The sequence below is a fragment of the Camelus dromedarius genome, chromosome 32, assembly GCF_036321535.1.
Source record: "Camelus dromedarius isolate mCamDro1 chromosome 32, mCamDro1.pat, whole genome shotgun sequence".
Classification (NCBI taxonomy): Eukaryota; Metazoa; Chordata; class Mammalia; order Artiodactyla; family Camelidae; genus Camelus; species Camelus dromedarius.
This window is the reverse complement of record NC_087467.1, coordinates 9,359,364-9,383,865: the sequence shown is the minus strand read 5'-3', so window position 1 is coordinate 9,383,865 and position 24,502 is coordinate 9,359,364. Positions and strand designations below refer to the sequence as shown.

The following is a 24,502-nucleotide window of genomic DNA, read 5'->3' as shown; positions in this document are numbered from 1 at the left end:
TTCCGGCTACGTGAAGAGGAAGCTGGTCTGAGAGAATGAGACAACATGCAGCAGGAGACGAGAAATGGAAACCGCTGATTAAACGTCCGTCTGTCCTCTGGATCCCAAGCCCTAGACCCACAGGGAATGAAGTTCCAGCAGACACTTTAGGAAAACGTGGAGACACTCTTTCAGTCTTCAGAAATCCGCTCCAGCGAGAGAGAGATCCCTATCTGGACTGGCCCGCATGAAGAGAGATACGAGGGAGGAGGACAGGCACCTGACTTAAAAGAGAGGCCCGTCTGCCAGTGACCAGCCAGCAAAAGGCTGAAGGTCAAAATCATCTCCTTACTGAACTGTACAAGTGAAGCCCTCGCACCGTAGGATCCTGGATACTGAATATGAAGTATGTGAGAAAAGTCCAAGAAAACTAAACACTTCCCCTGTACGCCCTGGGCTAACATAAATATTCATTCATCATCAAAACAGAGTTGATGCAGATGCAGCCTGGGAGCCAGACGGCATCTCAGAGCAAAGAGACATCCCCCACCTTCAGGCCCACCTGCTGGAAGGGACCCTGCAGATATGCTAAGCAGAATCCCTGTTATGAACTGGGCAAGGTGTCAGTAATGTGTCAGGTCAGTGTATTACCAGAAAACCCCAACATGGGTCCCTACACAGGGACCAATGAGGTTACAACGGCTAAGGCCTATTCCACCAGGGACTAAGAAGGCCCCAGGAAGAGATTCCTCTCCAACGCCTTTCTCCAGAGGAGCCTGGAAGCTATTTGACAAGGAAAATCCTCCAAGACAAAGAGGAGGGGATTCGGTGGACACTAACTGTTTCGTGTGCCAACACATACGGAGACATGCTAAGTCCACAGAAGCCCCTCCAGGGGCCCATACGCTGCATCTCACTCATAGATATTGCAAAGATTTAAAGATATCAAACATAAAATACGTATAAGGAAGTCCAATAAAGTTCTGATACTATTTTTTAAATGCTTTAAAAAAAATACCTAGGTATCTACCAAATTTCAAGTTATAGTAAAAAAAAAAAAAAAGTTCTCCTTTTATGGGAGAACTTCCCATGATGCTAGCTAAGCATGGACTCTAAATTGTGTATTTGTAGAAGCTGAAAATAGAAGATAAATAAGGCTGTCCCTGGGAGTCCACTGCCTTCCTGTGTTCCAAAGGCACATCTTCTTATAATCCTGAAGCAGATAAATATTAACACTTAGGCAATCCTAAAGTAGTTTCTTATTATCATGAAGTTAACTTTAAATAAGGGTATTTTCTTATTATGTATAATTTATTAATTTTTGTCAGTAAAGCTTGGGCCTTGTCAATTAGGCACATGCTATGTTTCTATAAACCCACACCTAACTCACAGAAGTTTTAAGCTCCCCAGACATTTCTCCTGTGAACAAGAGCTCCCTTTGGCGAGTCTTGTGGCAACAGGAGGGCTGGAGGATTGTTTCACTTTTATTTTAGTGCTAGAATGAGTGAGTGAATCTTTTACAAAAGAACCCATGGACCACTTTAATCAGTTTTTAAAGAACCAATTAAAAAAAAATTTAGAGATAAGCCATATCAGTATATTCATGTCCTTTAAATACAAAGTTTTGGAGCTAAACATGTTATTCTTGGCCACATCATTATAAATGATCACAAGAATCTCAGCTTATTCCCAGACTGTGCCCCCTGCATACTGTGTCCAGTGGTACTTACAGCATCCCAGTGCACTGTGTACTCCCCCTGCCATTCGTCTCTGTAAGTCTCTTTTAACTGAAATCAGAACGCTTTTGATTTCTAGTATCTGATAAAATACATACAACATAGTAGAAACTTACTGTAAATGAACACCTGACAACTGACAATGTAGCCAACAATGATTTCAGCTTTTGGAGACCACGCTGTAATAAACTCACAAAATCATTATTCCTACAGAAGCGGTTAGGCCCGCGGAGCAGAACCACTGCTTTCAAAATCAGGAGCTTTACAAGGTGACGCGTGACAGATGCATCTGAGCCTGATCCACCACAACTGCTGTGAAATGCGGACATTATCTCACCTAATGAGTGGATGAGAACACAGTGAGACCAGAGCTCCTGCCCTGGTCCTCTCTTCCAGAGCCACACACAGAGAAAAGGAGACAGAATAAAAACTGCTGGACAGCTCTCACTGGACCCTAGGAGGAGAAGACCAAAGGAGACCTCCCCAAGGCTTTGTTCTCCTTGCAAAAGGCAGCTTAAAGTGGGTAATAGAAAGAAACCCAGTGAGAGTTCCAGTCTGTTTACCGCTAGCTTGTCAGTCTGGCAATGTCTGATGGTCTCCGAACATTATCCACCAAATGAGGAAGCATGCTGGGCTATTTCTAACAAACCTACCAGTTCTAACATTGCATGGCCCTCGTCATCTGCTTCCGTAATTATCCACTGAATACATTCTGTCTTCCTAATTTGACTGACTCCATGGGCCACAAGGCAAGGCACCATTTGATTATGAAAGTACATGATTTCTTTACAAAAACATTACCTACACCTCCTTACATCTGATGCTTCAGAAAGTCAGGCACAGAGCTATAAACTCCTTTTTGAAATCAAATGTACTTAGAAATACCACAATTTGCTACTAAGTGTTAAATTTCATGTTTCCTGTAAACTATTTTTATTGGCACATAACACTGCATTAGTTTAAGGTGTACAACATAAAGATTTGATACGTGTATATATTGTGAATGATTACCACAAGGCTAACCAATTAATATCTGTTACCTCATGTAGTTGTAAATTTTTTTTCTTGTGATAAGAATTTTTAAGATCTAATCTAAGTGTTAAATTTTAAACGAGTCAATACATGTTAATCAACTACCCCCTGGAGCTCAATTAGCTCTTTGTCTACCTTACTGTCCATTATCTCCTTTTGGGCAGATTTTATCTGTACAAGTCTGTGCAGAAATAAATCACTGCATCCTCAGTAGCTATCTACATTTCTATCTCTCCCAGAAGCCTAGAGATCTTCATGTAAAGGGAGGACATTCTTCTTAATGTTGTGTCTCCAGTAACTAGTCAGTATAACTATGCTAACCGCTCAGTACAAACGAACATGGCAGGGCCTCCCTGCTGCAACTCCAACTCCGCTTTCTCCTTCTTCCTCCGTATCAGAGCAGATGAGTGTAAGTCATTCTCTCTAGGGTTAATTTCTCTTAAATACGGGAGGTGAAGGAGAAAAGCACAAGCTGTTTTTCATGCTTTGTTTAATTTTTGTTTGCAAGAATTAACGTTCAGTATCTTTATAGAAAACCCTCATCACCGTGGTGATCACGTCTTTATACATTCTGGAATACGCGGCAGTCCTGACTGGGGCAGTGCAAGGCTGTCCCGGGACACTTAGCAGGAGAGCTTCGTCTTTAACAGGGAGGTACTTGGGAGGCAAAACTAGAGCGAAGAGACGTGGTTTCTGGCTCTGTGACTACAAGGGTAAGAAGCAGGCGCAAAGCAAGAACTAAACAGGAAGCGGTCTTACCTGTACCGTTGAGTGTGGTGTTTTTATTCGTGTACAGCCTGATCATATGTCCTATTGTTTTCACATTTTCTCTCAACATTATTCCCCGAGCTTGTACCATGAAGAGATACGTGTTGGCTGTAAAAGAAAAAACGAGAGAAGATCATGACTCCATAAGCTTTTACAAAATTAGAAAAAAAAAAAAAAAAAGAATATTCAGAATTTTGGAATTGCCCAATAAACCCAAATTGACTCAGCTAGCATGTCCAAAGGGAAAACAGAAATACAAAATGACTATTTCCTACTACCAAAAACTTACAAAAACAAACTCCCTTTTTAAAACAATAAAAGTGAAGGAATTAAAGTAGTCATACCCGTCCATCAAACAGAATGAGGCTACATGAACAAACTGAAATATCACGATTCCTTTATCCATCCATCGTTTTCTACTATAAAATATACTTAGAAATGTCAAAGAAGCGTTCTTTACAAGGACTCCATCACAAGGTCCTAAAATCCCCTTTCTCTAATTCTCTATTAATTCCCTCAAACCAAAGACTCTACAAAGATGAGGATTCCTTACTGAATTGTAAATACGTTGTAAGTCATCGTATCTAGGATGGATATGGATCTGGCAAGTTCCCAATGCTTTAAGGGGCATGGTGCAGGCTGACCTAGAGTTAGTATCTCTTTTGGTAATTTCGGAACTTTTACACTGCCTTTCAGTCACAAATCTACCTACCAGGACTGTAAAAGCAGACAAAAATCAAACTCATTGTGGCATTTTCAACTGAGCTGGCTTATTTAATTCTCTGCAGTTAAGTACTGCAACAATAATTTCTAATTTATTCCTTTGAGAGAAAGTGGTAACTTGACAAAGATTACAAAAATCCTTGCCTTTCGAGATGCCAAGCCTCCTCAGAGAGGCACAGAGGTAAAGTCAAAAGACCCTTCCTTCTTGGTCCTGATTTGGCTAGCACAGGCCGTAACTGGACCGCTCATCGATCTCAGCTTCCTCACCTAAAAATGGCAACATCACACTCCAGCCCCTTCAACTCTAACTATTCTCCAAGCATAAAGCCAAAAGACCATAAATTCCATTCAGAAAAGAGGCGGAGGCTCATTTTCACGACAAAACCAAGAAACCGCAAGGTTAGTTAATGACCCTTAATTTAAGATAAGCTGTCTCCGAACACATTAATGACACTCAAAAAAAAAAAAAATGAATGCCAAATGAAAAAAAAATTTAAAATGCCAACTCATTTTCTGAGCCCCACAGTCTGCTTCTTTAAGATGGCAACAGAGAAATGAGCAAAATGTAATGTCTGCCACCTCCTTTCCCATTTTTTTGAAATGTGAACTTGCTCAAAGTACAAATGAGCAGAGAGTAAACAAAAGTAACAGAGGAGCAGAATAAAAGAATACTTTTCCCCTAGGCTCCAATCCAGAAAAGAGAGAGAAACAGAAATCCAGGTTTCACGTAAGCTTTATCTCAACCATTTTTAGGAGCCTGTCTACATCCTCTCTAGAAAGCAGCCCTGCAAGAGGTTGAACTTACTTAAGCTTGAATGTATTACACCAGGGTTACAAACACCACAAGCTGTTACTATATTTTTGCTCTTTAGTGGACTTTAAAAGGGAAGCAAGACAAAGTGAAAAATGAAAACAAAGAGAATAGCCAACCAAAAAATGCGGGAACATCGTTCAACAAAAGCCAAAGTAACATCAGCAGCCCTGCCTAAACCAAGATCTCAAGTTCAGCTGAAATGACGCAGGCAAAAAACATCACACAGATTACTCATGCCAAAGTGATTTACAATGTCTTAGGTCAATTAATCCTAAAGTTATACACGAGATCTGTCATCAGTGGTGTAAATATCCTACAATATTTGTTCTGCACCAAACTGGGGGGGAAAAAAACCTGTCATGGAGAGGCAGGACTGAGCCCCCGGTTAAGCCAGGACCAGTACTGTTTCCCAGACTTGGGGGAAACAGAACTGGCCTGAGCAAGGACATGCTAAGTAGGAACACACGTGTATTACTGTACGTCCTGGAAACAGAACCTTTTAAAACTATATAGCTTTTACTTTTAATTAACACACCTACTCTTATAAAGAAAACTGTTTGAATCTTGAAATCAAGTCAAACATACGAAACAAGGAAAATATCCAGTATAGAAAAGGATAATCAAATTGTCCTAAAAACTTTCAAAATCTCAGGTAACAAACCTTAAGAAAAATTACTCAGGTACCTGTGACAAAGGTAAACCATTTACCAAAAGAATACATTTACTATTCGTTAGATGGATGGAGAAAAAGTAAAGCAAAGTGAGACACCAAGATCTCCAAATGGAAAATCTATTAGTTTATTTTAAATCATTTACAGCTAATTGAGTTACATTCCTTAGGTTAATGGTCCACATGGGTTTAATCCCTACAGATCAAAATCCATTAAGGAATGAAGCTGTGTTTAAATTGAGGCATTGTTAAGGAGGAAGGCCACGTGTCAAAGTGTCTCAAGGCACAAGAAACCAGCATGGAACAGTCCCTACTATCTGATTTTAAACATCATAAAACTACCATGACCCATACTCAAGTAACTACATGCCTGCTAATTATCATTAATATAAAATAAAACGTCTTATTTGAATGTCAGGAGATCCTTGCTTAAAACTCCTATTCCAACTTATAAGAAACCACACTTCAGAAAACAAACAAGGAAATCTTTCCCAGTCTTGCCGTTGGGTCTCAAGATAACCCAGAAACACACTAAAAACGACCACTGCTTAATTAAAATCATGCCATGCTCTCTAATTTAGTTCATTTGCTCTCTGCCTCTGCATTGTAAGACATAAATTTAACTTACTTATCTAGTTTGTTTTCCAGGGGGGAAAAAACTACAACTTAAGAAAAAAAAAAACTTCAAAAATCAACAGTTTGCAACAGCTTCCAGGCATCCTACCCTGCGTTTATGAGGAAAGAGATCTATGAAGGTGCCCCATTGTCCTTAAGACAGCTGTAAATGCATTTGCTGTAAATGCCCCACCCTTTCCCACATCCAGCTTTGCTCACTGATAGCGCGGTATGTATTCAAGTCAAGGAGACTGACACCTGCAGTGATCTGGAAAGACTTCCTGGGCTCTGAAGGACTCAAGACACACATCCCTCTGATCCAAGCTCCTAACCGCTGCAACACACCGCCAGCCTCCAGTCGTTGAACAAAACACCAGTCAGCACTGACCCGAGAGGAGACAACGCTCGGTGGGCATTCTCACACAAAGCTGTAACGCGGTGCTGGAGCTAAGACAGATGGACTACAAATACAATCTGGGGAGACATCCGTACAAAAGGAGAAGTGGGAACTCTGGTGGTGAATTACCACAGGAGAAACTGTCTACAAAGGAGGTAAGAAGGTGAAGTACTGAACCATGGAAATAGACCATAGATAGGAGCCACCACGAGCCCAAGATGAATTAATCTGAGCTTGAACGCGGTGAAGGATCTACTGGACAAACGAAGAGGGACCCGTCACCCATGTCAAGTGTCATCACAGAGGCTAAGAAGAGAGACTAAAAAAAAAAAAAAAACACCTTAAAAAAAAAAAAGCTTCTACTTAGTGTGTACTCCACCAGGCATTCTTAGAAGTTCTTTACACACACTCATGTGTGTGATCCTTACAAGCAACTCTACAAGGTAGGTCCTAACGTTCCCATTTACAGCTTAAGAAATTGAAGCACGGAGTTAAGTAACTTGTTCAAGATCATACAGGTAGTAGCACGTGGAGGAGCCCCAAGCCCCACACCAGCAGTCCAGCTCTACCACACCAGTTGACTGTTACAAAATGCTACCAGGAGATCCCTGCCTTCACGAGAGCAGTTTCATCAAAATTACGGAAACAAAAGGAAACTAGTGAAGGGTTAAGTGGATAAAGTGAAAGCAGTGAGTTTCAGCACCGCATGTGAGTGAGAGCAAGGTCAAGGGAAGTTTTCTCTGAAAAGGAGAGACCTGAGCAAGACTGTGGCCTGAGTGGAGGGAGGAAAGGAAATTTAAAGTGAAGGCCAATAAAGGAAGATGGAAGACAAGGACCAGACTTCCCGATGGGCACCACAGGACGTCTGCGGGGCAGAGAGGAGTGGGAATTGGGTACTAATGGCCAAAATCATCCCAGATACATAATGTTGCAGGACACGGGCCTCTGAAGAGAAGGGAAATTAACTAACATGCATTGAGTACCTACATTTGTTAGGCACTGAGCCAAACGCCATATATAAATATACGTAAATACACATATAATTATATTTCATTTAATTCTTAGGTAGCAGGTTGAATGGGGGCCCCCAAAAGATGTGTGTACATCCTAATTCCCAGAACCTGTGAATGTTATCTTATTTGGAAAAGGAGTCTTTGAAGATGTAATTAAGTTAAGGCTCTTGCGATGAGGAGATCATCCCAGATTATCTGGGTTGGCCCTAAATCCAATGACAAGTGCTCATACAAAAGAAAGGCAGAGGGAGATTTTACACACACACACCGGAGGAAGCAACGTGAGGACGAAAGCTGGGGTTAGAGAGATCTGGCCACCAGCCTAGGAAGCCACGGAATGCCAATAGGCACCCAGAGCTGGGAGCAAGGCAGGCTGCTCCCCCAACGCCCTCGGAGGGAGCACACGCCTGCCAACAGCTTGGCTGAGAACTTCTGGCTGCCAGACCCGCGAGATGGCACGTTTCTGGTTTAGGCTGCTCAGAGGGTGGTAGTGTGTACGGCAGCTCTAGGGAGTGACCACAGCACCCAGGGTACAGGTACACCTTCCCCATCACAAGATCAGAAAGCAAACTCAGAAGTCACAGAGGTAGAATTTTTAAACACCAAGATTCGGGGGGGAAGAGGGTGGGAACGGATAAATTAGGAGTTCAAGGTGTGCAGATATAAACTACTATACAGAAAACAGAGAAACAAGTTTACACTGTACAGCACAGGGTTAGACTACACTCGATACCTTGTAGCCACCTACTATGGAAAAGAATGTGCAAACAAATATGTGTGTGTGTGTAGGTATGACTGAACTATTATGCTCTCGACCAGATATTGACACAACATTGTAAACTGACTATGCTTCAATTAAAAAAAAAGAAAGAAAAAGAAAGGAGAAGGGCAGAAGGGGAAAAAACAAAAGATTCAAGCACTGGCTGGATGATTCTGAGGGGCAGCAATTTGGAAGAAGCAATGGTTCAAAGTCCTAGAGGAGAGGGAGCCATTAAAAAACAGAAAAATCTTCCATGCAAAAAGTTATGAAGGAAGTGACAGCAGGAGGGGTAAACAGATTTCAGTTGATGCGAGGAGAGGTCAGAAGGGTAGTTCAAAATTACAGGAAAGGAAACGGTTTTCCATATTATCTACAGAACATGTAAGGAAACAAACAATATAGAAAAAGGCAAAACACTGTGTGTATGTGTCTCCTGATAATAACTGCAGATATCTGAATCAGGTATTCTCTGAATTTCTAAGAACTCACAATAATCTCTTAAATATGTGTTTCACATGCTTTTTAGTTTTCTTCTTCCCCCATCTGGCCCCTTGTTCAACAAGTTCCCAGAAATTACTCATCCAAGTTTGTAAAACTAAATATAGTATCTCTAATAATAATGTTGTAAACCCCAGGATGAGGCCAGACTATATACAAAATATACATAGTTCACACTTTGTCTAGGACCAAAGCATTGCTTGAGTTAAAAAACAAAAAATAACAAACTTCTAGGCTTTGTGCCAGGCTGGAAAACAAAGGATTCCCTTTATGTCAGAACACTATTTAAACAGTGTATCTGACCATGGTGATAATAATTCAAACCCAGGTATGGGCTCAAGGAAATCTGCAGAGCAAATAATTATTGGCCCATAATATCATAATATCCTCCTCCCCATCTTTCCAGTCAGTCACGGGCTGTCTAGTAAACAGAATGGAAGAATTCTGTGCTCAGAATCCCATTTTATCACACAATAAGGAACACAGCGATCACAGTACAGACCTACTTCAGACCTTAGCCAACAGCTCAACCTTCGCTCATGGAGTCGCTGACAGTTAACAAGATGTTCTTCCCAACAGGTGTTTTTACCACTTCCACTCTGTAGTTGAACACTTTTAACTTATCTGAGGTTATTGTTTGTGTTTGAATAGGCATTAAGGTTAAATAATTTTAAATAAAATTTGACTTTCCCAACAGTCTTACGAAAGATGTTCAGGGTGGAGATATGTCCTTATTCAATAAATATTTGTTGAATGACTACCAACTGCCAAGCAGGAGGACCAGAAACTAAGGGCCCCTGGGCATTCCTCTGTAAAAAACCAAAATCCTGAAGAAGCATAAACTGCCTAAAACATCGGAAGTAATTTTACAAAACCAGATTATCAGTTCAGCCTAGTTTAAACTTAGCTGATAAGTCAAAGAATAGACTCTAACACACAATAACTTTCAGCACTGTCATTTGTGAATTCACTATTATTCGCTTAACATAAACACATAGCTTCTGCAAAGCATGACAGGAGCCTGAAGAGCTAAGAGTTGTAAACCACACTGGAAAAAAGTAAAACCAGGAGGAAATCAGGGAATCAGGCAAGGAAAAATGCATGCAATTAGATTTTTAATCTAATCAGCAAGGAAACTGACAATGAAATTACAGACTAACAGATCAGACCATAAACAAACACACCCAGGAAACATTATAAACTTGTTGAAAATGAATGACTTCAGAATATATTTAAGGTGAATGTGAAATGAATCTCTACCCATTTAAGGAAGGTATCATAATGAGAAAAAATAAAAGTGAGACCTAGATAAACTCTATCTTTTACTATCATCCCCCAATTTCCTTGGGTTTTCACAATTAAAATACCTTTCACAAATTCAGCTTACTTATTTGGGAAAGGAAAATGACACTAAAACAAACAGGGGAGAAGGGGACACAGCAAGGAAAACGAATATCCAAGACTGCCAAAGCTAGGGGCAGGGTATAGCTCAGTGGTAGAGTATGTGCTTAACATGCCCGAGGTCCTGCGTTCAACCCCCAGTATGTCCATTAAGAGAAATTTTTTAATAAATAAAATGAATAAACTGATTACCTCCCCCCACAAGAAAAGCTTTAAAAATAAAGAATTAAAAAATAAAGAGACCACCAAAGCTAGAGCATATTTCCAAATCAATAAACAAGCCACGTTAAAAATCCTACCATTGGTCTCTCGATTCAAATGAAAATAAAGTCCTATTTCTCTTCCTCCAAGTCAAACTGGAAATTGCACTATAATTATAAATCATAATATCTGAGCAATTAACTTCATGATCAGGAAGGCAATATATTTAGCATGATTCCAGTGAAGAATTATTATCACTAGAAAGCTTCAAATATTTTAAAATAAAACAAGATAATGTTTCAATCAAGATATCCTGTTAACAGTAACAAACTTCATAGAGCTGCTTCACTGTGAAGATACTATGAAAAGACTTTTTACAAGTCTTTTGTTTTTAAATTACTTCCACTGGCTAACATACAAGGCCATATGCTTTAGCAACTTTTATTGATCTTGTTAAGTGAATTACGATGTTATCTTTCTAATAATTAAAAACACTAAGTAACAAACTTAGGATCAACCTAGAACTCAGTCACATAGTGCAGACATAAAGAAACACATGACCCTGGTTGTTTTAAATAATCTGTCCATGCTGTCCATTTCTGTTCTAGAGGAAAAAAATTCTTCACCATGATAGTCATCTCTATCTCCAGTAAAACATGATGTTATAAACAAATTAATCTAGTTTTTACAAGGTAAGATTAGTTCTATGAAAGATCAAATTATATGGGATAACCAATTTGGAAAAGTAATCCTGTCCAGTGCTCAAATTTCTCTCTAACCATTTGGAGTGTTTGTCAGAAATAAAGCTCCCAGGGTCCAGAATTACCTGAGGTATGTATTAAAAATCAATCAGGATCCCTGGTGAAAAGGCCTGTATCACCCGGAGTAAGGCTTAAACACGTTCATATTTGAAAACCATTGCTTGTAGTAATTCTCTCAACACCCTTAACATTTGTTAACAAGCAAAACAATCTTTCTTTCATAATTAGTTCAACTTATAGTAAATACAGCCTCTTTTATACAGCTTTCTAATTTATGCACAATTCATTCACGCACAGTAGAATATACGTTTCATCCTTAATGCACATACAACACGAAGATCTGGTGGAGCCAAAGACTTTCACTAACTCGAGTAGTAAGTCACAAAAACAAAGACGCAAGCAACAAGTCATATTTATTACAGCTCTGGAAGAAAAAAAACGTTAATTACAAACTTAAGATTGAAAATCACTGTACGTTTTCCTAAACATTTTGCCGTGCCACATAGCCAAAAATAAAACTGACAAACATTCTTTAAGCTATCTTCCCTCTTCTGAGGAGGGTTTTTTCTGTCGCTGAATAATGCAAACTCTGCCAAGGTCTGCTACGTATGCCCATGAAACAATACAAAGATGGCCCAATATATGATATACACGCTAGAGAAAAATAAATTTGGAGTGCTACCTAAAATCCTCCAGGGCGCCCAAGACATTAAGTAAAAATACTTAATAATAATTGGAGAAAACTCTTATTAATTTTCCAGATGCATGTTAATGGCATTGTAGGTATCCTCAGAAAACCTACTCAGCCTTCAACTGCTCCGATCTTCAATTCGAATTGCAACATTACTCGTGTATTATTCTCCTTGTTGTCATCCAGACAAAAGGCAGAAATGGAAGGATCTTTTACACAGTCAATCACTGGGTCCTCTCGGAATTTTAAAAAAGAAGGCTGAGACGGAAAAGGAGAAAAAAGAAGGGTGAGAGAGCTGACGCGGGCAGGCTGCTCTGATCAGACTGGTAGGTACCCTGCAGGCCCAGCAGTGGTGACAACAGCTCTAGCCAGGAAAATCCACCCGGAGGAAGCTGTCAACACCCAAAGCCTGAGGGGCTCTCCGTTCGACAGGAACTCCCAGACGGGATCTGGGAAATCCCAGCTCCAGAAAAAAGCTCTCCGCAATGCACCTCCTCACTACAGCCTCCCCACCCACCTCCACGTTTTCACTCAGGTTAAGACAAACGAGACAGGCAGGTGTGAAAAGGAAAAGGAGTCACAAGGGCAGGTTGGTGGAGGGGGCACCGATGGAGGAGCCGGTCTGTCCCTGGGCAGGGGGAGCAAAGGGGCTGCAGGGATGAACACGGCACAGGGTCACCGAGTTCCAGGGGCTGTGAGGAGAGGGTCCAGCCCCCCTTCCCAGCAAAGCACCTTCTCCAGCCTCAGTAAGTGGTCGTCCACTCTGGGCTTGAGAACAGGCAATGAAAGGCATGCTCCTAGGGCTGCTTACTCCATGGTTTACAGCTCTGTGAAAAGGGAGCTTGGCTTCTTTATAACGAGCGGGAAACCTGACCGTAATCACTCTCACTGCTCTCTGGGGCTACGCAGAGAAGTTTCACCTCCTCTCTACGGGGTGTTCCTTTAAGCTGAAGAAGACAGAGTTCACATTTCTCCCAAATCTTCTATTTTCCAGGACAACTCAGGCAAAGCCGAAGAGTCAGATCTCCCAAGCGATCCATTTCAGCTCTCTTCCAAAAATCACTGACTTCAGTTCTTCCAGCAACGACGTGTGAGACTCTGGGCAAGCGGTGCTCTGAGAGCCTTCCCTTCTCTTTCTCTACAGCCAGGCCATCCTCCCAGCGGGGGGTTGGGGCGTGGAGCTCCAGCAGCGGACGAAGCAGTGGCTTACCTCTGGGACCTTGCTCCCGGGGCTTCTCTGCCCACAGGCCTCTATGTCCAAAGTTCCCCCAGCCCTGGGGCCTCAGACAGAGGGGCACACACAGGCGCTCCGGTGGGGAGGGGCAGCCGGAGCAGCGACCACCAGAGCCCCAGGCCCCCCGGGCACAGCACAGGGTCCTGAGAAGCACATCCTGTGATTCACAGCCCGTCACAGGATGGGCAAGGAAGTTAACTACTCACCCTGCATACGTGTAACGCGGCCCCAAGAGGAACATGCGTTCTGTTCCCAGCCAAATTCCAAACAGTGCTTGGAATACCCACCTATACAGAGACTACAAACTCAGATCAGGAGTTTCTCATTCTAAAGTATCCATAGACACGACTCTTTTTACCTTTGACCAACATTAAAAGGCAGTCATGTGGGGAGGGTATAGCTCCTGGGTTCAATTCTCAGTACCCCCTGTTAAACAAACAAACAAACAAACCTAATTACGTCCCCTCATAAAAAAATAAAAAAATGTTTTTAAGGCAGTAATGATAAACATTGCTTCAAAATAAGTATGTCAATATCTCATTCTGCCACACTGTTTAAAAGACCTCAAATTTACTGATAAAACAATAAAAAGGAGAATGGTATTTAGCATTGTCAGATTTCAATGAATCAATTTCCCCTTCAAAAATACCTAATTTCCCACAAGGTCACAGGATTCAGATTCACTTAGGCTGATAGACTATAGCTGAGTTAACACATGTGCTCAAGACACTGACTGTGGGAGGCAGTCCGAGAAGGTCCCCCGGCCCCTTTTTGTGTCCAGGACTTCAAGACCCTTTTCGGACAAAGAAAATATGTTAAAAATGATGGAGCTGTGAGCTCTCCAATGGACAGGGCCCCAAGGGCAAGGAAGTGAGTGAGGCCTCCAGCCAACAACCTGCAAAGAATCACAGTCCTCAATCCAACAATCCCAGGGAATAGAATCCTGCCCAAATCCATGTGTGTGAACTTAGAAGCAGATCCTCCTCAAGCAGAGCCTCCAACCACAGCCTTGAGCAACACTCTGCAGCCTAGTAAGAGACCCTGAACCAGAGGCACCCAGCCAAACCGTGTCCAGATGCCTGGCCACAGAAACTAGGAGGTAACACCTGCTTGCTGTTTGAAGCCCCTAAATTTGGGAGTAACTTGTTACGAAGTAATAGGTGACTAGTACGCTGACCAACCCTGGCATGTTCTCCACTGTTCCTCATCCCCTGTCAGCCCCTCCAGTCTCCTGAGGTGCCCAACATTCAACGTCAGGATGGCACTGATGAGTGGGCTGGTGAGAGAACCAACCGGAGCTGCCAGACCAAGAGAAGTGATTTAACCAGAAACATTCAGTTGCTCAACAGTTCTTTTCTAAGCCTCTCGTATGTGCCAAGGCAGAAACCAAACCTCAGCCTAGCTTAGGAAACAGTGCGCTCTGTACTAAGCTTTGTTCACACAAACAGAGCCCCTCACTCTCAACAGCTCAGTCACCAGCCTTATCAGATATGAACACCTTCACCTTCCCTCTCCCCATGCATCTAGTTTTTGCTGTCATAAACATCTTTATCTCCTCCTCTCCTATTTCCAAAATTAATCCTTCTACACCCTTGATTCCACTCCCTCCACCCGGTCCCGGTCTCCCTGACTCCCACAGTGCTGCCTTTAACCTGTACACACCAGTACGGCCAAGAGGCGTCTCAAATGCAAATCTGATCAAGCCACCTTCCTACTTCAAATTTAAGCTTAATGGTTTGCCATTGTCCTCAGGCTAAAGTCCATGTTCTCCAACCCAGCTCAGAAGGGTCTCTATGACTGGACCTGTATTTATCTCTCGTGTTTTGGCCCACACTTCCCTCTGATTTCCATGTTTTAGCCCCCTACCTTTTTTTTTTTTTAACTTTCCATTTCTCTTTCACCTCTTAGCCTTCAAATATTCCATTCCTGCCTGAGGTATTTTTCCCCAGGCCCATCTTCTAATAACCTAACTTAAACTTCTGGCCTCAGCTTAATCTTCCTCTTCTCCCTAACGCCTAAGCTAGCTCAGTGCCCCCCACCTCCCCACCCGGCGCCCCCAGGGCAAACTGCATTCCACACTCTCTTCAACAACTTTGCTGCTCCACTGTGCGGATTTCCCACTGGCTCTGAGCTCTATGAAGACAGGGACCACGTGGATCCTGTTCGGTGCTGAACCACAGACAAACGTGTGTAAGAAAATGAATTGAGTCTTCCTAGATCACGTGACGTAATTTGTTCCCTTTCTCAAGTCTTCAGACCGTGTCCTCACTCCCTAAGCATCTGCAGAAGCTCGGTCTTACCATCTTATAAAGATCCTTCAGTCCTACTTTCCACCAAATCAGCCACCTTCCCTTGACCTCCACCCGAAGGCAATCTGGCTGATGCCTCACGTTACCACACGATGCCACAAAAACAGCCTTGCGGTAGTGGTCAGAAAGCTCCTACTTACCCAATCGACGAGTCTCCTTCCAGACTTTACCCCACTGAACTTTATCCCACTGCAACCTTGCCCTGCTAATCACTTTTACTTACTTATCTATTTTTGCAAAGGCCTCTCTTCACTTTCATGATCTCCCTCCGTTTTCCTCTTCCTGTTTCCCCTCTTGCCTACGCGGCTGGACTTCATTCACAGCTACGTTCCCTTCAGCCTCCGCAAGCCCTCCTCGGGTGACCATCTAAACTTTCCACCGTGTCAACCACACCGCCTCCCCTTTGGGGCTGGGGAGTGAAAACGGTAACAGAGCCTCATGGGAAACTTCTCAAATCACACTTGGGTCTCCTTCGTATTCCAGTTTAACCCCCATCACTCCACGCTTGAAAGCAACCAACTTAGTGAGCCACTTCTGCTTGTGCGAGCTAGTTTTATTAACTCAGGTGTGTCAGGGGAGAAATGGGTAAATTATCATTCACTATACGCTGAAGACACCCAAATCTCTCTCCTGTTAGTATTTCTCCTGGGCTCTCAGCCCTTATTTCCATCTGCCTACCTGCTGCCAAGTTCTTCCTCATTATCCTACAAGCAACCCAACTCAACTTCTCTAAAACCAAAATCCCCCTTCAAGGCATGTGGCTTTCTATATTTCCTCTGACTTGCAGCCTGGTTGTTTAAGCTAGAATGTGAACATCATCTTAAAGCTTCTCCCTCTCCTTCAAATTCCACTATTCACATTCTCTCAACTCTGCCCTGATCCAACCATGACCTTGATCAGCTTCTAACCTATCGTCTGAGCTACCGAAATAACTTCCCACCTGGTCTCCCTGCTGTTGGCTCTGCCCTCTGTAACCCATACTTTGTGCTAGAAAAACTGCTCTCAGACAGAGGATTACATCATCCCCCTTTTCAGAACTTGTGATGTTTCCTGCTACTCACAGGACAAAAATATTAGCATGCAAAGCGTGATCAGTAAAGAAGCCCAGAAAAAAAGAAATGACCAACACCATGACCAGAACCAAAAGTATCCCCGAAATGAGCCCTGCAGACCAGAGAACTTGGTGAGGGGAGAAAAAAAAAAAAAGGAAAAGGATCTTTGAAACACAAAGCAAACTGTAAAAGTTCAAAATGAACACAATCAGGCTCACCCAGCCACGAGGCGAAAGGGCTGTGATAAGAAAGCTGCAGGGCAGCTCGCTACTTTCTGAGCCAACGGAGAGGAACCCAGCCAAGGGGGCTCTGAGCAAGGGCCTAAGTAAGCCACCCTCTCCCACCACACACACACACACTAACACGTGCAGCCTAGGCTCTGACCACCCATCCCAGCAGGCCGCCACCCCCCTCCAGACCCGAAAAGCAAAGCACATGGCCAGGTAATCCCTCAAAGGGCCTATAGGAATTCACACCAAAGTGGCCTAACGAGATTCCACCTCTGCTCAAGGAATAGAACAGCCCGTCAGCAAGTCTAGCAAAGGTCATCAGGACCATAGGTAAGTCAAGTGGTCAGTGAAATCCCCACTCCCCAGAGAGTTGTGCAATCTTCCCCACAGTGATTAAAGGCACATCAACTTCTTTCTGAATCACAGACAGCTTTAGTAAAGCTGTGGGAACCAAGGCCAGTTTCCCTCTGCCAGGAATCCTAGGGACCTCAAGCGTCAGAGCATCAGCTGTGCAGGGGAGACCTGGGACTTCTCCCAATCCGGCCCATCGACCACCCCACGCCCTAAGGGGAGGCCAGGTGGAAACAGCCCTACTTTCTGGAACCTATCTTCGCACATGCTGTTCCCTCTGATGCAAATCCTTTTGCTCAGTCCAGACCAGTCCTATCCACCACCTCCTCTGGAAATCCTTAACCAGCCCTCACTCCCCACTGCCTGCTTTCCAAGGACTTGTTCCAGCCCTTCCATGGGGCTCACTGTGCTGTACGAGGGAAGGAACTGTGTCTGTCCTCCACCTTCCTCAAACAACATCTAGTCCATCGGAGGTGCTCTATTCGTGTTTGCTGAATGAATCTATGAGTCAGTTCTACTCCTGCTATACCACAGCATGAAAATGACTGTGTTGTGTTGGAAGTTATACTGAAAAGGGTTTCACACTAAGTGGAATTCCAGTTTCCATTTGGCCAAGGCAAGACCTTGCGGGGAAACTTGAACTCATCTTTTTGAAATCATGCACAAAGGTAGATAGAGAATGAGAAAAAAAATTCATGGCACCAGCCTCTACTGGGTGGGCTAGGGCAATCTGTCCCTGGATTTCCAGGGTCGGGGGTGGTCTGCAGACCCGTTACCCTGGTACTAAAGCTCATAATATAAAGACTATCCCTGTATTTCTTGCATGAATTAAAAAGTTCAAGGAAAATGCTTCAAATTATTCTTAAAGTAATGAGCTTTGAGTTTGATGAAATTCATCACAGATTAAGACCCAAATAGTCAAAAAATTGCTGAGTCAAATGAAAAACATGGGAAACTAAACATTACACTGTCTACAACCGTGTGCTCAGAAGGGAGCGAGGAACACTGGTGAAGGAGACTAAGAAGTTAACTAAAATGATACAAGTGCTGACTTGCCTGGGGAAGGTGCACGACAAATACAGGTCCCTAGACAGAAAAAGTAGGAAAATACAATCGATGTCTACTGAACAGGTTGACGTGGAGAGGATTAATACGGGTTTCTTAACGCAAGAGATAGGAAACACTTAAGATCAACTTTAAAATGCTCTCTAATGCAGTATATATTTCGGTCATAAGAAAATTCTGCCCCAAGATGTAATTCAGGTTAAAATATTAATTATTTCAAAAAGATTCTATATACATCTAGTGTAAAGTAGTTCTAAGAACCTAGCTAGTTTGGGGTATGTCCCACTAATAAGATACCCGTGATGAAAGGGGAAGTATGCACAAGGCATTCTGCAGCATACCAAAGGACCACAGCTGTCTTTCTGAAAATCAAACTGTGCAAAAGAGCATTGCACCGGGAGCTGAACTAGCCACATTTTTCATGGAACATCATTCTTCCTTAAAGGTGTAACTGACAAACTATGGTTATTTAGACTTCTGTGTTTGACCTACATTTTCCTCAAAATGAGCAAAGTGAGCCTGACACGTCAAGAGAAACTGACAGCTTGTGTTGTTACCGGTGATAAAACGTGAGCTTTCAGGCAAAAACATGAATTTTGGGAAACTGCTTCTCAGTAATTAAAAAATAAATAAGGCGGCTTTTTTTTTTTTTTGCTGCTACATAATACTGGTTTGAGAAATAGATTCAATTTAACAAATTGATAACACTTTATAAGTCTTAGGTTTTCATTCTTCTTACTGGTTTTAACCAATATTTTAAAGTTATAAATTAAAAGACCCACCAAAGAAGAGTAGTTTAAACCGTGTCTACCTAACTGCCGGTAAGACAATTGCCAAAGTTTTTATATTTCAGTGATTGTTCTATAGCAAACATTAAGTATACGAGTAAAAAAATGCATTAGTATTTCATATCTATTGAATTTTAAGAATCTATCGATAATATATTAATGCAGTAACAAAAATGGATGAATGCCAAGTGAAACCTGGAATTCTGAATTCCTTTGTTTAGCTTTTTGAGTATGAAAATTTTAACATGTTACTCAAAATACCAAGAAAGTAAGAAAATTGTGTTTTTAAGTGCAAAAAAACACTTTTTCTCCAAAATCTCTCAAAAGTTAAAAATGTCTGATAAAATAACATCCCCCCGCCAAAGACGTCCAACCTTTAAATAGCTACATGAGAAAGTAAAAACTGCTGCAGGATGAAGAGTTGATTGATAAGCCTTCCAAAATGGCTGAGGATGTTAAGAAAAGCCTGCTGAATATTTTGGCTAACTACTCTCAAATCCACTGAGCTATCACTACCACTTCTAGTACAGGCTTCAAGAGGTGTCTGGTTTAGCCTAAAGAAAAAAAAACTGCATTAAAAGAAAATATGTTAAAATACTCATATTTTTCTTCAAACTTTGACCTCAAACTTCTGTTTGGGGATACAACAAGGTTTCAACAATTTATGTCTTCTCAAGCATCATTCTGGGCTTATACATCTTACTTGAGCCTGAAAACTTAAATTAAGAAAAAGTCACATAGTAACTTTTAAGAAATAAACAGTCTTGATGAGGTTTCAGGAGCTTTGCTTCTTCCTTTCTCCCTGCAATTCATTCCAATAACTGACTATGATGCAAGACGATGCCCTGGTGATAATTTCGTCTCAAAACTCTGCAGGTGCTTTCACTCTGTAAGGGGCCATACATTTTTAGCTAACTCAGGGGAGAAACGGTACTGGCTCAAAAGACTACTGGTGTCTAAAAAAAAATGACAGGGGATGCACAACGTTACTAATTAACATTAAAAACATAATAACCAGGAAGAACTCAGAAAAGTTCTGGAAATACAATACGTTTTAATATCAATACGAAGGCCTGATTTTTCAGTCGTAAGAATGCCACACTAGCACCTTTTCAACCTAAAGGGGCTCAGGAAGGAGAATATCTAATAAAGAGGGCAACTCACGTAGATTATACAAAAGTGTATTTTGGACCAAAAACCAAAAAATGGTAAATAGGTTGAAATTTCAAACTGCAAACTATCTCGCATAATTATTATTTTAATCATTCTTTTTATCTCAGAAGTCCTCCTAACAGGTAGCAGAGGCTACCTACCCTTGAAAGGCAGACTCAAGCAGACTAAATAATGGGGCTTTGTTTTTACCAGACAACTCATTGCCTAAAAATTCCTGAAGTGTGGCACAAATGTTCATTGACCCCATTCTAAAAAGTGACCTAGAACACCAGAATAGTACATTCTTGAGCTCAATCACATTCTCTGCTGTTGGTTTCTCCAACGTATTTTTACAACCAGTGTTACAGCTGAGGGTGTTGGAATAAAATTACGGTAAAGCACTAACATTAAGCTTAAGCACTAAGTTTAGGCTTAATATTAAATGGATAAAGTTGTCATGAATACCCAAGAAAGTGACCAGGGCATCCTGGGCCAACACACCTAATTTTGCTCTGTCCATTTAATGCAGTCTTTAAGTTATTTTTAAACGTGAATTAACAAAACTCACATACCAAAGCCATGCCCAGAAGCAGTTTTTGTGACAGGTCTGAAATCACATTTCAAATAAAACGCTTTCTGCCAGACCCGTTTATAACAGCTTCCAAATCCCAGTAAGTAACATGCTGCGTTTCCTGCACTGTGACCGTGGGAAGTGAGGGTGTGTCTCGGTGCTTACCGATGCCCGGAGCCACATAGATGAAGTAGAGGCAAGACGAGGAGAGGGAGAAGAAGAAGATGAAGGCGAGGAGGGAGCGATTGGAGACCCGCATCATCCGCCGGAGCACAGACATCTTCCTTTTCCCGGCCAGCAGCTCGGGCTGCGCTCTCAGGCCGGACTTGGGGACACCGTCCAGGCCCTACACTTCCATGAATGTGCTAAAAAAAAAACCCCGAGACCGCAGCGGGGTCCGCGCGGGGAGGCTCTGGGGGAGAGGGCCAGAGAGGCAAGGAGAGAGGAGGGAGCGGACGGAATGAATGGGAAGGCGGAGAGCCGGGGGAGGGGAAGGGGAAGAGAGGACGCGGGGCGTGGGGGCCGGGGACCAAAGGACCCGAAGAGGCCGTGGAAAGGCGAGGACGCGCGTTTATCGCCCGGCAGCGGCGGGAGGAGGGGCTGCAGGTGGGGAGATGCGCGGGCTGCTCGCCGCGGCGCCCCTGCGGAGAGGACCCGCCGACTGCAGCACGCCGGGCTGCCCCGCGGCTCCGGCTGCCTGCGCCCGCCGGGGTCCAGGTCGCGAAGCCCCCGCGCTCAGGGTCCCGGCCCCCCACGCTCCGCAGGCCTGCGTCGCCGCCGCCGCCGCCTCCTCGGGGCCGCGGCGTCTCGTGCCTGCGCGGGGCTAGCGTGGGCGCCGGGGCCGCAGCCGGCGCGCGCGACGCGCGGGGGCCCGCGGAGGCCCTGGGGGCCGAGGAGCTGGGCGCTCGCGGGCGCGCAGCCTCCTCCTCATGCCGCTCCGGGCCCCGGCGTCCCGCGGCGGCCGCGGGAGCCGAGCGCAGGCGAGGGCGGCGTCCCGGCCAGCAGCGAGCGTGCTCCGGCTCCGGCCACCGCCAGCTGCCCGCCCGGCCGCAAGGGCGGCAACCACAGCAGCATTACAGCCGCCGGCCCGGGGTGAGGCGCCCCCGCCGGCGCCGCCCCCGCACGGCCCCCGGACTGCAGGAGAAGAACCGCCGGACGGCTCGCGCTGCGGGTAGAGCCGAGGAACCCGAAGAGGAGGAGGCCGGGCGCCGTCGGAGACGCGGCTGGGTCGCAGAAGGGGCGGACGTTCAAGGGCCGGGTAGTGGCGGAGGAACACCCGGGCCGGCGAGCGCGTCCAGAGACCCCCGGGGGCTCCGCGCGCTTGCTCGGAACTGCAGGCGGCGCTGCGCCGGCCCCGAGGAAACCAGGAGGCCCCCGCCCCTCCCCCGAAACACCGCGCCTCCTGATTGGCCCGCGCCGCACTGCGCGGAATAACCTGCCCCCACCCGCGCGCGCGGGGACCCGCGCCCCTGCCGCCTCCTGCGTCACCGTCGCCCACGCCGGCTTGGGGACCCCAGCGCTCGCCGCGCTGCCGGGGACTGAAATACTGATCTTGAGGCTCGGATGTGTTCCTTCCTGGGACTTGGTAATGAAAGATGCTGTGCCTGGAGGGAAAAAGGAATCTCGAGGAGGATATGAATGGTGTGCTTTTATCCCCAAAATACACGAACATGGTGTTTTCCGGTCCTGGATTAACGAAACCTCCCATCCCGCACTTCCTATAGAAACGTACTGTCAGGATGTGGTACGGCTCGATGCGTACCCCTCGTAATAGGACTTGCCTTCCCATCTGAAGGTGAGCACTGGGTAGTCCTACTTTAGCTGTATTGGTTCAGGCAGGGCAGAAAAGACTTATGCGCAGCCTTTAGGCCCTTGAGCGCTGCAGCACCAACCACCTTCAGTAGACAGATTGTTGTAATGCAACTCCTAGGTCGTGGTCTATCTACCCTTAGTTCAAAAGCTGCATTTACTTTCTAGCTAGTCCTTAGCTATGTCACATTTTTCCAGCGCCTGTTTTCAGGTGTTTCTTTTGCAACTAATCGTGTAGGAAGTGGCTGGATGCTCCCTGCCATTATTTGCTCAGTATTTCCAGATGCAGTGGTATTGAACCACCGATTGATTGCCAGCAAATTTGGTGTCTTCTCAACAAGATAACCCATGCCTAGAATCGTCTCTGAGATACTGCTATGCTATGTGGAGCCTGACCGAGTTTATAATTCCACTAAGGCCTTTCATTAACTGGAACTCATGCCAAGCTAGTACCTCTCTTCTCAGCCTTCAAATGGTGGGTGTGATACCGCCTTGTAAGGCTGTGGGATTAAACGGGATAAATGTAAAATGCGAAACATGATGTCTGGCACCTAAGAGGGTCCCTTAATATCCCATTAGACAGTTGTGTGGATGGAATCATCAGGTTCAACTTCATTTCTTAGTATTTTGTTTTTTGGGATACTTACAAGTTACTCAACTTCTCTGGCTAATTTGATATTTAATGTAAAAGGAAATGACACTATTTTATCACACTTTCGGATGCTTAAGGGGAATCTGAAATACAAAAATGGAGCAACATATTAAGTGAAAGATAAAACTCACTTTAGAAAAAAAATACCTATGCAAGCAAAAGAAACCCATGAATGGTGAGAAAGCAAAGTTATAGTAGTTCCCTCTCTGACCCTGCTGACTTTTATCTCTGTTTGCACCAGTACTACTGGGTGTTTACAGTGCTAATACTACTGTGCTGGCTTAGCCATGGACAGTGCTTCTCAGAAGGGTTGGCTTTTTAAAAGGAAAGTTTTCTACAAAACTAAGTGTAAAGTATTAGCATCTTAGAAACCAATGATTATTCTTATTTTAGGAAACCTGAAGTCTGTGTATAGATGTGCCTGGCTGGCACAGTTGACCACCATTGGTATCGCTCCCCAAGTTCACCATGGTTCTTATTTAAACTGATTAGTTTTCCCCTGGAGTTAAGTACCAGAGAACTAGTTCAGTCAGTGCGCCCATTAGTATTGTTGATTGCCAGCCACACAGAGAGGCAGCCAGGCAGCCTGCAGTTGAATCCCAGGCACTCTCTTGTCAAGTGACCACCAAGATTACTCAGAGTTCCTTGTGTCTCCATTTCCTCATCAGCAAAAGAAGATAAACATAGTACCTAGTAGAGTTGTTGTAAGGACTAAATTAAGCGAGTTAATGCCTCTAAAAAGCTCAGGAGAACCTGGTACCTAGTACGCACTATTTGAATATTTGTTAAATGTCTTCTTTAAAATCTTTCCTTTAGATCACTCTCTGCCAACAGTAACGTGATGCTGGTCTCTTCCTGTTTAAAAACCAAATTTCCTAACGAGTCAGCCATGAAGTCTCAATCTCTAGTGTCTGAAGGATGCTTCAGGGTCTCAGCTCATTTGTAAAGCAAAGATCAGTGAAATACTCAGAGCCAAATCTTTTCAAGCCCAGATTATCAACCGATACTTCCTCAGGAGCCAGGTAAGGCCCCCAACAGAGTGACCATGTAGAAACCTACTGAGTTTAATTTTATGATATCGAAGAGACTTTAAACTTAAAATTGTAAGACATGACTTAAAATAGCAAGACACAATTTCTCTTAACTGCTTTGTTCTACATATAGTACCACCAAGTATTCTGTTTATTATTTTCTGTCCACTAGGTTTTCTATTTATATTAATCAGAAATA

General features: G+C 43.8%; 1 protein-coding gene across 3 annotated transcripts in view; it reads right to left on the bottom strand.

Moving 5' to 3' along the window:
* The window catches only part of B4GALT6 (beta-1,4-galactosyltransferase 6), a 123,810-nt gene extending 102,220 nt beyond the window's left edge, over positions 1–21,590 (bottom strand). Inside the window, exons 1-2 of one of the 3 annotated variants that reach the window (XR_010378662.1) lie at positions 20,977–21,587; positions 3,507–3,623 (exon numbers count right to left, since the gene is read on the bottom strand). Coding sequence is in view for 2 of the 3 variants with exons in the window: in XM_064481527.1 (XP_064337597.1) it covers positions 3,507–3,623; positions 20,977–21,091 (232 nt within the window). In the remaining variant the exon portion in view is untranslated. Of the gene's footprint in view, positions 1–3,506; positions 3,624–20,976 lie in introns of all 3 variants that reach the window. The other 2 variants (XM_064481527.1, XM_010977255.3) reach the window with 2 other exon arrangements.
* Between the last annotated feature and the right edge of the window lie 2,912 nt (positions 21,591–24,502).